This window comes from Micromesistius poutassou, assembly GCF_964030765.1.
Source record: "Micromesistius poutassou genome assembly, chromosome: 2".
Classification (NCBI taxonomy): Eukaryota; Metazoa; Chordata; class Actinopteri; order Gadiformes; family Gadidae; genus Micromesistius; species Micromesistius poutassou.
In genome coordinates, this window is record NC_140272.1 from 18172256 (window position 1) to 18187130 (window position 14875).

A 14875-nucleotide genomic window follows, 5' to 3' on the forward strand; every position below is an offset into this window, starting at 1 on the left:
AATTATGAAAGAAATGATACAATCATGTACAAATATTTGGTTTTATTTCAGTCTTTTCAGTTGTTGTTTTATTGCTGGTTTTACGCACATGTCAGTTAACCAAGATAAACAAATATTGTAAGCATCTGTAAACCCATAAAAATAAACGCTTTAAATATGGTCTTAATTAGTATTACTTAGTGGACTTTGCGAAAAAAAAAATCCCAAGCCATATAGGACATAGATGAAAGGCAGTTGTATTCCTTTATTTTATTATTAATAAATAATGAAGAAATTACCCTTATTAGATGAAAAAAACAAAATGACAAAAACGTTATCATTTCTACTGACCTTAGGCTAATAATTTAAATCCAAAAAAAAACAGTGAGTTAAAACACTCATTACATCTTGCTTTTATGTTAAGATTGTTATATCCACTTGAATATTTCTAAGAACAACATTTTGCTTGGCTGTTAAACCTTTTTTTTTTTTAAATCAAATTCATTGTCAACTACAGAAGGCTTTGAGTGTTCACTGCTGCACTTGTGTGGAAACATTCGACTGGAAATATTTGATTAATTGATAAATATATATTTATAATATATATAATATAAATATCTATTTAAATTGGTTAACTAAATAAAAATGTGCCCCATGTCATTTGCACAAAACATTCCTAAAATTCCATTAACCTAATTCAGAATAACAGCAGCAGCCAACAACTCATCCAATAATTGACAGTTAATTATTGTTGTGAATGGAGATATAGTTTTGGGGGTTTTCTGATAATGTACAACTACTTAACATTTTCTATAAAAAAATAAAAAAAAGCATAAGAAAAAGTAACAATACAAAAGGAATTCATAAAAAATGTCAAACTTGAAATGGAAATGTATTAAAAAAAGAATGGACTCCCTGAAGACTCACTCTCCCTTGGCTTGTATACGTTCTTAACAATTCCTTATAAATGTATTGCTACTTGCTAATCCCATTTTATAACTCAATCAATAGTTTATATTTCCCATTGAAAGCAAATATTATAAAAAGACAATTGCAGAAAATTGCAGATACAATTAATAACAATTTGACAAAAAAATGCATAATTTAGTTAAGAATGATGAACATAAATTGAATTATCACTTAAAATAAGGCTTGTGGATGGAATAGTACCGGAATAACCCACATAATGCAACTTAAAGTTTTGTTTTTAGTAATACAATGAATCATGTATGTCGCCCATGTTTATATTGAGAATAGGGAAGAAAGAATGTGGTCGCTACTCAAGGAATAATACGTGAATTACTAGACAGGCATCAGGAACCACGCTTAACATTGGGATTATTTATGGTTATTTTGGTTGTTAATGTTAATGTATTTGCCACATGATTGATTTCCAAAGATATGCTGTCCATGGGGCTATTTTAAAGTGCTCAATGCCAGCAAGTTGGAAAGCAATTGCAGCACCTAAATTCATTACAATAAAAATCTGTTGCTTCCATTCACAATGGAGAGGCTCCAGGCTTGGCGAGGGTTGCCCATATTTGGATATTCATTAAAAAAAATGGCTTTGCTGTACAGTTATTAACACACACACCTCACACAAAATCTGTCATATCATAATAAACAAACAATGGGACAATAATACAGATTGGGCCCACACCATGTTTGTCAGAAAATGACCCACATGGCACAACCCATCTGATCAACTATTCTCTGTGGTGTGAGCTGACTCAATGGATAGCACTTTTGTTTCACAGCTGCAGACACTCAAGTTTGATTCCCAGCTTGAGCCCTGCATGTTGGTTGGTGGAGTTGGATCTTCTCTCTTGGTTACTGTAAATCGTGGGTCTCCTGTGGATTCTCTGATTGCCGCCCACCACCAAAGACACAGGGGTGAGGCTGATTGGAGACCCTTGCACGAAAGGACTGCAATGGACTGGCAATCTCCCTGCCTTGTTGCCCACAGACAACTGGGAGGCTCCACCCCCTCCCCTTCAGCAGGACTAAGTGGGTAAAGTGACTGGATGGATTGGAATCCATAAGGCACATTCTTACTTTGAAAGGTCTTGTAGTAAACTCCTGGGCATGAAATCCTTCCAATGCCATCTCTCATTTGCTCTCTCTCCTTCCCCCCCCCTCTCTCTCTCGCTCTCTCACTCACACCTATACATTAGCTGGTGATGGCACAGCAAAGCAGCAGGGGATGATGCAGAGTGCATCTCTACATCTCTCCCTATTGTTCAGACACGGAATTAGCATCCATATCGTTCAATAAGTAGAGGTCAGTGTGGCCTGATAATCCCAGCCGAACCTAGAAGAAAAGATAAAGGGGGTTAGTAATTGTGTGTATAGTTAATGTAGGATAAACTGCACTGATTGTGCACATTCAACTTTGTTAACACCTACAAAAAAAATACATGCAAGAGGGCTGGTTCTTTTTGGGAGGCTCAAAAATGGTTTCCGATCTCCAGCTTCAATATCTTTGAGGGGAAATCAACAGCAGCCACCCTCTGTGCCCTGTATATGTCCAAGGCAGCCCCGTATCAGATATTGGATAGCAGGGAAATCTTTGTAAATTCTTAACAATCAGGAGGAAATGGTGGGATTTTCCACACTAAGGCTGATAATGGATTTACAATCTTTTTTTTTGTACGAAAGGGGATATTACATTCATAAATTTGTTGGATTGGAGTTTGACCAGACTGATTACTTATAATCAAATGGCTGATGTTGTGATTACAAAAATATTAGGCATTGGGTATGCTCACCTGACAGGTGAAAACATCCAAAGTATACCCCAAAACATTGGCAGATTTCTTGCAGACAAGTACGTTAACCTTAGTCAGTACTCAATATAAACTGGGGTATAGAACTGTCAAAGTATCTATTCAAAATAATCCTGAGGTAAAATGCAGTTGCAAATTTTACTTGGATCTTTGATTAGAGTATCTTACTTACTGCAGAGACATCCTTTTCAGAAGAATTTGCCAGCTTGCAATGTAAGTAAATACAGGTGGTGAGATTAATTGAGTACAAGACATGCTACTCTTGCCAACAAAAGTACCAACTAATCATACTACCGTGGCTCTGACTTCTAAAAAGGAAAACATGGAATTACTTTGCCAAAGGTATACCAAGACACAAGACACCATGAGTCTCCATATATCCTCTTGTTTATTCATACGGATACATGGCGCATTGGCGTACTTAAGCAAGTATCAAAGGACAGACGATGACTTCAGTTGGTTATAGACAGCAATAGTTTACTTTAGGCTACAGAACACTACATTGGCCTACAGAATGTGCATTGAGACAACTCAAAAAGAGGCACTCAATATAGAGTGTCATTATTTCACAGAAGGCACTGATGACAGCAGTTCAACAAAAAAGGACAAAACATTCAAGAATAATTTACGCTGGCCATATGTTCACCGAAACAGTCAAATCTAAATTTCTGTAAAATTAATAAAATTCCATAGACAATGTTAAATGACGCGAAACATCTACATTAAAGAATATCCTTTGCAAATAATGGTGGATATGGTGGAAAAAGGATAAACCAGTAAGAGCTACCAGTATCGGCAACATGAACTGGTCTCTGCTTGACCATAATTTCAGATGGGAACAAAAAAAAAAACATCAGATGAAAGATTGTGTTGTGCATTAAAAAGGGCTTGATTCTCAATCTGTAATTGTGCTGGCATCTGACAGACAACATTTGTGCCATTATTATTTAAGAGGTCAGACAGAATTGACACCATGTTATGACTCGTGGTTCACACGTCGAAAGAGGGTCTCCCTGGTTAAAAAAAACGTGTTCATTCATGGAGTGACGTTAATGAGGTTAAAACGTGCAAAGAGCATAGGCTAGTATGGGGCTTGATGGACGCGGCATCGTGAGGATTTATGTGGGGCCTAAGAATAGCAGACGCTAACCCTTAACGGGAACCTGAGCACCGTGAAGGGCGCCCCTACATGCGTGTCCTTCTGTGTGGGAGGAAACCCCACGCTGAAAAGTGTGGGCAACACCGTCACAGGTCCACATGCACATGCAATATTGCCGACGAATGACGAATGGTGATCTTACCAAGAGGGGATTACCGTGTTTTATCAAAATATCAGGATTAGTAGTCAAAAATAAAACATTTAAATGATAATTCTTTCAACACTGATGAGACATTCATGTCTTTAGTTTGAACACTTGCCAAGAAGTGTCTCAAGGTAGTTAATGCCAATACCGATAGCGTACCATCTGTTGAGGTCAAATACTATATAGGTCTCTAGCTATGATATTCTGTATAAAGTAAGCTTCCAGTAGAGTAGTTGCACATAAAGAAAAAGGTTTCAATGAGTGTTACATGTAACTTGATGGACTTACATGTAACTTCATGTCTTCTTGATGGGCGTGACACTTGGATTATGATATACAGTAGTACTATGATCAATGACTTCTGAAGACTATGTTAAAAAGTTATTTTGATTAAATCAAAAGGCAATTTATTGTCACTCAACACAACCCAATACAAAAACGTTTAATTATGGAAAAATAGAACTATAAGATGATTCAAATGTGTACACAGCTTTTCTTTCCTGCAAATACTGATTTGGTTTGTACCCAAAACACACACAAATAATCTATTCAGAATCCCCTGTATGTTTACCATTTAGACCCTTGTCAAATTAATTGTATACAACAAGTCACGTTTTTGCAAGGTTCAATCCCCTTCCAGAAACAAAAGGAATGCTGGTTGGCACAGAGGTTGTTTTTTTTTCCGACCCACATCTAAGTATCATATTCAGGTCGCTCCTCTATGAATACAGCAGGATTATTGCTTACCCTGCTGCCAAAGTCCAGACAGGAAACCCCCAGGGCAATTAAACAGAGCCACCCCTAAACACAGAGAGGACAGGAGCAGGCATTAAACAGCAGAAAGCATTGTTTTTATAACCATGTTTTGTTTCTCGGCAAAACATCTATTATAGGTAGCTTTAACATGTAATTATAGGCTGCAGACTCTTCTAAAGCTTATTTGAAACGTCAAACACTAGTGTAGACCCAAGTTTCTTTTTACGTTTGGACGAGGGCGATACTTAAAAAAGGAGGTTCAGATTAAAATAAACCCTCCGTTCACGTTTTCCATATTTGCATACATAAACACGACCGAACACCAGTGTCCACCTACCAGGTAGCAGACGAAGCAGAGGTACGCTATGGAGACGATGGCTGCCAGCACGTAGAGCCACACGCTGGCAAGGCTGGTCACGTACACGATCACAAAGTACATGTTGATGGCACACACCATCAGGATGATGCATCCCCCAGCGATCTTCCATGCCCTGAAGACACAAAGCAGGTCAGGGACAACAGTCAGTGTTTTGATACCGACCCGTAGTCGAGGTCTGAGTCAAAGCTGACCAAAGTCGTATACAAAGAAAGACTTGGCTGGAAATGATTGTGATGCAAATAAATATATAATGATACACTTACAATCCATTCACAAAGTCGTTCATTATGGATTCGAGACTGGTGAAGGTCAATATTGGGATCAACGCAAACGGTAACTGTTGAAAGAAGACAAAAGATGTGTGTTAGCTCTGTAGGGTTTGCAATTTTTTTTACAGATGTGCCAAAATTAGGAGATTAAAGCAAGGTGCATTGGGCAACAACTGTTGTGGATGGATAACACATATTTGGAGTAACAACAACAACAACTCAAAATAGGTCCACAAAATAATAAAATATACAATATTAAAACTATAATTTGTATGGTTTTAAATGTTTTCATGCACCCATTTGATATTTTGGGGGGTTTATTCCTGTAATTTGTCACGTTGATAAGTGTCAGCCTAGAAAACCACACATGAAATTTGTATGAATTTGTATCAAAAGTTGCATCAATCAATTACTCAATAAGTATTTAACCAGATGTCATTGCATTTCTGGTGCTGAATGAAAGGCCTTTAAAGCCCAAGGCTCTAGCATGTATTTAGTGTTCCCCAGAAGGGATCCAGAATAACCCTGGCCTCATCCACACGGCCCTCCTCCCCGCCCCGCTGACCTGCAGGCTCTGCAGCACGTTGAGGAAGTCGTTCATCCCCGTCAGGCGGGTGATATCCTGGAAGATGGCCACCAGCAGCGTGGGCGTGATGGCGATGGATCGGGTGAGCAGCACCCGTGCAAAACGTGACCATTTCAGGTTCAGGAAGCCCTTGAGGAAAACAACAACAACAACAACAACAACAACGTTTGTTTGAGAAAACAAACCATGGAACTATGCAAAACCCTCATGTCCACAAACAAGCGTGAAGCACCTTAACCCAGATAAATACACACAGATGGGACTCATTTGTGTTTTGGAAATCAGGTATAGCGTGTAGTAGTCCATGTATAGACATGAACGGGCATGTCGGGGCCTAGTGTCTGCAGCCGAGGTCAGGGCTGGAAAAAGAGCAAAGCCTCTGAGCCAAACAGAGGCGAGCGTTAACTAGGCCAAGCAGACGAATCGTGCCTGGGGGACCAGGGCACAGTGGCGACTCTGCGGACTCATTAACATGTCTGCCTTTGAAGCCAGTCAGAGGGCCCTATTTTCTGCACAGGGTTATCAACATGTCTCGTGGTTGAGGGGGAATCCTTTTCAACCCGTTGTCGTGACAATGTTCCCTCACATAGCAACCAGAAGCAATAAACAAAGCCCTACCTCCATGACAAACTGTCCGGAGTAGGTCCCGGTCATGGTGGAGCTCTGTCCAGCAGCGAGGATCCCGATGGCCCAGATATAGAGGGCTACGGGGCCAAAGAAACAGCCCAGAACCACCCCCTGGAAACACGCACAGAGGAACGTTGAGGCAACAGGGTTCAAGAGGAAATAACTCTGATGTCTCTAAACTGAATATCCTCTTTTTCCCTAATCTGATCATTTCATCTGCATTGTACATAACGACAAAAAAAATTCAAATGCACAAAACTGTAAATAAATGATCCATTATTATAATGCAATTATAATGTAATAAAAGACATAAAGTAGAGCTTGGATAGGGTCCAAAGAAAGAAGCCCGACCCAACCCGGGCACACACACGGTCTGTCTGAGCCCGGTACTGGCCCGACTAATTGGATGCATTTATGGGCGCAAGCCTCGTTTCATACCTAAAAAGAGACCGAACCGGCCAGAGAAAATGTACAGGAACATCCTACTGGGCCGGTCTTGGGTCCGGTGAGAGAATTAAACCTCTAAAATAAAGCCCTAGATATTGACTAGATACATAACTCAAAAACCATCATTGGCACCGTGTTCTGACCACTCAACTATACTGTTGATACTGTACGTATCAATTACTCTGGAGGTTACTTACCCCTTTATAAATATCCACCTCCAGTGTTTGGTTGTTCATGGGAAACAGGTCTTTATACGGGATGCTTGAATCATTGCAAGCTAAACTCTGCAAAAGAGGAATGGCGTCACAGACAAATATAAGATGCGTAACACTGAGCCGGACGTGTCTGGAGACGACCTCAAGCAGTGGTTTGATGACACTGCACACGCACCACTTCCATGTTGGACTTGTTGTAGAAGGCCTGAGCGAACACGGCCACCACGAAGACGTTGATGAGGAACGAGACGAAAAGGGCGATGGTGGCCTCGATGAAGTAGTACTTGTTGGCTTCCTTCACTTCATTCTTGTTACTGCGGTCGATTTGACGAGACTAAGACATCAGAGAAGGAGAAAGACAGTTTCCATAATAGTGAGGGTATTTTATTTTCCATTGAGCCTCGGGGACTAATACAGACAGTATTAGTATAACAGTTTTGGGGCAATAGCACCCGTCAATGTACGTCCTCTGAAAGTGTTAGTTATGGCATCGACAGACTCAGATTGGAATTATAAATGTCCAAGTCTCACTCAAGGAGAAGTCTTGCTCTGAAACAAGCTCCAGGCGGCGTACATTGAGGGGGTGCTGGGGCTGGATGATGATGATGATGAGGGAACACGTGTGGTGCATTTACTCATTGGGGCACAATTACAAAAATCTTGGTATAACGGAAAAACAGGGTCCAGGTTGAAAAATGCCCAAAGTTCAGGCATCTTGCTCAAGGATGCCTGTAGGTTATCAGCAGACATTAGCGATCGTATCCGGAACCGGCAAGGGACACAAACAACCAACCCACTGCTAGATGATCCTACAACCTCATACATTCAGTAATTCAATGTCTGGGCACGAGTTTCTACCTTGACGAGGGCCGAGTGCAGGTAGATGTTGTGGGGCATGATGACGGCCCCCACTATGCCCACCGCCTGCTCCAGCTGGATGGTACCGCAGTCCTTACAGTACGGTATGAACATCCCCTTCATCACCTCCACCTGGTCCGGCTTCACCAGCACATACTGCAGAACAAAGAAGGTCGGTGAAGGAATGAGCAACCTGAACCACCACCTGAAGCCTGGAAGCGATTATAGAAGAGTAGTCATAGAGGAGGCGCTTACCTCGTAACCAAAACTGATGGCCATGATGGTGATGAGCACACCAAAGAACGCTTCGAGCTTCCTTAAGCCTATGAAAAGAAACCATTGTTGGTTACCATTTTAAAAGCACCAACTCTGTACTTTTAAGCAGGTGCCCAAGCATGGCATTTTAATCTATGCGTGTCGCATAGTCACATACCATACTTGTCTAAAAAGAGGAAGACAAATGTGTCCACTATCGTGATGAGGACGCCAGCCCACAGAGGAATCCTGTTGGTTTAACAGAACAGGTTTAATAATCAAACAGAAACACAGAGACAAATACACACACGGAGGAAGGCATCTTACCTGCCAACAGACAGAAGGTGAAACGCTATGGCACAGCCTATAACCTCCTGCATGTCGGAGCCGATAATGGCCAACTCCACCATGAGCCAAAGGACTATACGTGGAACCTAAGAGAGAAATTGATGCTGGTAATAATATAGATACATCAAGACAGAACTGGTGCAATAGCAAAACTGCATTACTATTAATGTGATAGAAGGATGTCAGAGACCTATACACTGTTGGATTAAGCCCTTTAAAACCAAAAGCCACAATACTATTTTTTTCCATTTGTGTAAATGCCACACAGATAAATTAATTGTCCCGTCTTTTATCATGACGAAAAAAGGTTGCTCTCCCAAAGTTTGGATCTGGTTAAGGATCAAAAGATACTGTTGTATTTTACATGTGGTTCACAACAGAGTTGGGTGGTGGTTGCATCACTGTTTGGTGGGCATGATTCAGTATGCGCGTGCGTGTGAGAGCACTGCGAGCGCAGGGATGCTGATTGTAGCACTCACAGTGGGATACTGGCGATTGCACACTTCAGCCAAGTGCATTCCAGTCACGACCCCCAGGCGTGCAGCCAGCCTCTGCAAGAGCAGCCCGATGATGGTGGCCCCCAGGAGCACCCACAAGAGCTGCGAGAGGGGGGGGGGGGGGGGGGGGGCGGGGGGCACATCAGCAGGGCCAGGTTAGAGTCGAAAAGCCAAAAGAAGGACAACATTGTGGATGTGTTGGGCTGACGCTGTTCTAGTCACCTTGAAGCCTGCTTTAGCTCCAGACTGGAGGTCTGACTCGATGTTGCCCGGGTCCAAGTAGGCGATGCTCATCAGGAAGCCGGGCCCGGTGAACGCCCACAGTTTACGGAAACTGAATGTCTGGAAGGAATTTACACATTTCAAAATTTTCATTTAAACATGTGTACAACTCCCAAAAAGCCTAAATGACTTCATTTAAATTATTTATACTCCACTAGTTGGTTAATACGACTTGTCGCATCTAGTCCGACCTTTAGTATTCTCCAGGGTGTCACGCTAAACCACAAATTTATGACACTATGCGTCATAGAAAATCTGTCGGTTCACATACATCCAACTTGCACTCTTGTGCTATGGTTCATAGGGCTCTCCAAACGCAATATGCCGTCAAAGGTCAATTCCTTCCAAGCTGCAGGCAATAATGTTATTTTGTAATATTTAAGCTACTGAGCACCGACCCGTCAACACAATTGATAGTTCACTTAGATTGTGAATAGTGTAGAGGAAAGTATCACCTTGGAGGTATGATCAGGGGAGTCATTTATGCAAAAAAAAAAAAAAAAAAAAGACCATCATCAAGACCGACATTTTACCACAGCCTACATTCATACCTGGTTGGCATCTTCTGGAATAGCCACCTTCTCGTCAAAGTAGGTGGAGAAGGGCTCCTCCTGGTCTGTGGGGGAGCCAGGAGGGGAGACGGTGCTGTACTGACCCGCTGACACTTCCCCATTGTTCTGCGGGAAGTCATCTGAGATGAAAAGAGATAAACCATTAACTGGAACAGAGGCTAAGGACCAGCACATAAATACAAATACTTGTAGGGAAGGTATTAGGGCAAGCTTCTCGATACGCCGAACCAAATAATATATGATTTGCAATATTTTATTTACAGTGGTAAATTCTTATTATTCAGAGTATTGTATTATTGTTGAGGTCATGAAGTCAGTGTGTCCATAGGTCTTCTTTGCTTCTGAGTCGACTGATTCATTGGCTTCCTGCTGCGTCCCAGTCTATCCATGGCATTTAAAGGTTATATATAAAATTACATGTGACTGTGGCACCCACACTTCCTCTAGCTAAAAATGAATTACCATGGACTACAACTGTTGGGTTTGAATGTACACTTCCTTAAAAGCCCCCGCAATTTTCTCCCGTTACAGAGTCAGTCAAGTTTGAACAAAGATTTGGCGGTAACATTTCACAGACAATATGTTTGGTTTTGTTAAGTAAGCATCATAAAAACACTCGAAAGTGTTGATCAAAATGTTAATGATTAAATTGGGAATAATGACATTGAAAGCGACTGTTTGCTGGCTCCATTTGGCCTTTTGGCGATTCACCAGGAGACAAACCCTAAAACAAACCCCTACAACTCAATATGTTGGACCTAGAACTTACGCCTTGTACAGGGAAAAGGCTTCAAAGTAATCACAATGCACACAATCAAATCACACAACATATACTGCAAGCGGCTTTTGCTGGTGAGTTGTGGATGGACTCACGCACATAATGGATGCCTTTGCTGCTGTTGGCGTGTCTGATTTCTGTTATCATAGGCACTCACCTTCCAGGAGGTCTCCTTCTTGGTTTTCCTTCATCTGGGCCGGCAGGAGAATCCCTACACACTCAAGGGAAGAATATCAGCCTTCCTGCAATAAGAAAACAGCTATTGTATGACCAGAACAACACCAAGTCAGAAGGCAAGAACAAAGTGGCTGATCCTGTGAGAATGACTTGACAATCTCCTCTGCAGACATAATGACTAATCATTATTGTCGTCACATTTGTTCCTCTGTTCTAGGTTGCGTAAACAGGGGATTTTTGCCAAAAGAATCAACTCTCTATTTATAAACATAATTCTGTATTCTTATTCTGTATATTTGTACATAACTGTTTTATCTGTCAGTAACAGCACTTTGTCTTGTTCTTGTTTTTGCACTTAAGCTTGTCCTGTGTAATGCTGCTGCTCTATGTGCCTTCAATTGCCCCTTGGGGAAAAATAAAGTTTTTTTGAATTTGAATACAATAAAAATGTATCCTAATGCTCAGATTCAACCCAGAAAATCCTATGCACCTCTAAAATTCCATTCATTAACTGCATGCTATGAACTCTGATACAACATGCACAGAAGGGATCATGGGGTCCCTTTCATGATGTAATCACATGACTGAAAATACAACCTGAGGCAAGACACAGAGCAGCACAGGATTAGTCCCTCCCCAGGGTCACGCGAGTGCACACACACACACACACACACACACACACACACACACACACACACACACACACACACACACACACACACACACACACACACACACACACACACACACACACACACACGTTCTCAGCCTCACTTGTAAATCACTTTAGGTTAAAAGTGTCTGCTATGACCAAATGGAAATGTAATAAATCATAAACACAGTGAACCATGATTGCTATATATTTCAATCTGATTACATTTCTTTTTCATCCATATGGCATGCATGCAGTGCCATGTTTTTGTCAGCCTAGTTACAGTAGTTAACAGAACTGTTATGTAGTACATCGACTAATCCGTTGTGGTCATCATGCAATAAACTTTGCTACAAGATGGTGAATACACTTGCTTTCTAGGCTGAGAGAGGGTCATGAATAGTAGGGGTATCTGGTCTACCTCAACAGAATCTCCGTTGTCTAAATTCCCATAAGCTACGTATGCCGGTTAACAGTCCCTGGCACAGGAAGAATAACAACATCAATGTCAAGTTGGCAACATGGAGAATAAACTGTTTTACAAAGAATGGCATAGCAATATCAAACTAATTTAGCAGAAAAATATCTCCATCAAAGTCCCTCTCTCACAAGCATGGATATCCTTGATATCCCATGTAACTAAAATGGATATCAAAAAACATGCTTGGATATCCCGCCCTTTCTCTTGCCAATAGTGCTAATTTGGAGCACCAGGCGTTCGGCCGGGAGATGAAATGCCAGACAACGGGGTGACTTTTTTTTACTATGTTAATGCTGTTATAAGATGGCTGCAACAAAAATGTCTACCAATCAACTTTACTTGCATAGTATCATGCATTACACATCTCCCCAGATCATACAAAGACTGCCTATTATGTACTGCAGCTGTTGTGTCAATTCTGTAATGTGTTATGTAACCATCTTGTAATACATCAGGCCCTATTATTAGCTTTTACTCTTGTGTTAACCTTTAATGTTGAAGAGTATGAAGCCATTCAAAAATCCTCTATCCAATACTTGCATACAGGAAAAATAGAGTTACTATTACAATCCAAAATATCTTATGTACAACACAAATCCATTCCGATTTTTTAATGTTAAAATCAACCAACTGTGGCAATGATGATGTTGGTTTAAACACATTAATCAGTTTAAACGGATCAGGACAACCCCCCACCGAACAAAACGACACACAATCTACACCCAACAGGGCATGCAATCACATTACATCTGTCTCCACCCAAACAGACATTTTAAGGAACCCTCCCAGCTATCAGATACTGAGCCATAATGTTCATAAAACACAGTTTATAGCAGTCTGAAACATAAACAGAAGTAAGAATTATTCACCAATGAAGCCTGATGCAGTTATTGCTACACAATAATTAATAAAATAAAAGGTCACCAATACATTTGCAAAGGATCAGGAAAACTATCTCAAAGCCCATTATATTGGGTTTAACCTTGTTTCTTTTTTTAAGCACTATCAAAATGTAAGGCCTAATGAACATACAACACCTATATCCAAGGATTACAACAGACCTATGTATATTAAAAATTAGGGGTGGGAATCTCTTGGCACCTCATGATTCGATTCTGATTCAGAGGTCAACGATTCGATTATAAAACGATTATCGATGCATCTCGATTCAACAATTTCCATGCGTGATTTTCAAATATATATATATATATATATATATATATATATATATATAAATCTGACTTTGCTACTTACAAGACTTTTGCTGCTTTCTGAAGCGCTCTGCAGCAGGCGAACAAATTTAATAAAAAAACTATTATTAAATTTGTTTACGATTATTAATTTTTCTGCATTGAGACGGAATCGTTCTAGAGAGAATCATGATGCATCGAAGAATCGATTATTTTTCCCACCCCTATTAAAAATACCAATGAATTGTCTCAAATAAAGTACAGATCAAAGCTAGTACTTCCTTCTGTTAAACTGAAACCCTTCTCGATGGCTACAGAACCACGGCCGTTTTTGTTAATCACAAGGTGGAAAACGTTTTAAATTCCTAGTCTGGAATGTGGCATAAAATAAAGAAATCTGCTGCCAAGGACAGCAGTTGCCAAGGACAACTGTAAGGCTAACCAGAATAGCATGCATGAAAGCAACTAACAGAGCACTACAACAATTCTGTAATATCTGTATTTCTTATGGTTACAGAATGTGGTTTCTGACCAATTATATATTAGATATTACGCATATCTTCTTCAACTCCCAAACGGTGCACAAATTAAATCCCAAAACTAGATCAAGTTGTTAAGGCAATGTCATGGATCATATATATATATAAAATGTACTATTATTGTTGAGGGGTTAATCTATCAAGAATATTCCATTCACTCGATGCTGTTTATTGAGATAAACGTAACAGCATAACACCTCTAAAGAACACTATGTTCCAGCAGAGTTAATTGCTCAGCTGTAGGGTGATGTATTGGATAGTGCAGGTTATTTCCACATCTTTCACTGTATGCAGTAAAATGCAGAGAAAAGAACACTGGGCCTCAGTAAGTCTACTGTGTTAATACATTTGTAGAATATTACATTTAGATACACAATAGCATTAAAAACATTTCAAAATGAATCAGACCCGTATGCTTTGCGAGAACAGAACGAGGTATATTATAACAATTACAGGTCCCATCTGTTGATGGACCTGTCCAGGTGACACTTAAATGGTGACGTTGCAGCGTTGGCAGTCATTCGTCTCTTTGTAAATACGGGAGTCTTGTCAGTTCAGATCAGAACCCGCCTGAACTATACCTTACGTATGAAATTAATCTCCAAAATCCCAAATCAGAGGATGATGATCAATAGCATTGTGTCGGTGACAATGCGACGTAAGGTTGAGAACGCCATTTGTCTTGACAATGCTAGTTAGTTAGCAGGTTTGTAACAGCTAACCTTGAAACAAGTATGACGAACGTCGTCTTACCTGGGTAGATACGGCAAAGTCAGGAAGTGTTAACAGACACACGGATCCCATTGACTATACATATAGTTGCAAGAAACCCTACCACAGCAACAACACTAAATCGCTAACTCTTGGTAAAAAAAAAAGTGTCCATTCCATGTCACCT

The 14875-nt window shown here is 40.5% G+C and overlaps 1 protein-coding gene across 1 annotated transcript; it reads right to left on the reverse strand.

Moving 5' to 3' along the window:
• Nucleotides 1–227: 227 nt before the first annotated feature.
• LOC311339003 (natural resistance-associated macrophage protein 2-like) lies at nucleotides 228–14873 on the reverse strand. Its single transcript, XM_084464359.1, has 17 exons — nucleotides 14731–14873; nucleotides 11096–11180; nucleotides 10140–10279; nucleotides 9529–9648; nucleotides 9289–9408; nucleotides 8789–8895; nucleotides 8640–8710; nucleotides 8462–8529; nucleotides 8207–8362; nucleotides 7524–7682; nucleotides 7331–7417; nucleotides 6678–6797; nucleotides 6039–6188; nucleotides 5468–5541; nucleotides 5163–5316; nucleotides 4817–4870; nucleotides 228–2290 (listed from the first exon to the last, which is right to left on the reverse strand). Exons 2-17 carry the CDS (start codon nucleotides 11127–11129, stop codon nucleotides 2213–2215), a joined length of 1692 nt encoding a protein of 563 aa, XP_084320485.1. The 5' UTR covers nucleotides 11130–11180; nucleotides 14731–14873; the 3' UTR covers nucleotides 228–2212.
• Nucleotides 14874–14875: the final 2 nt, after the last annotated feature.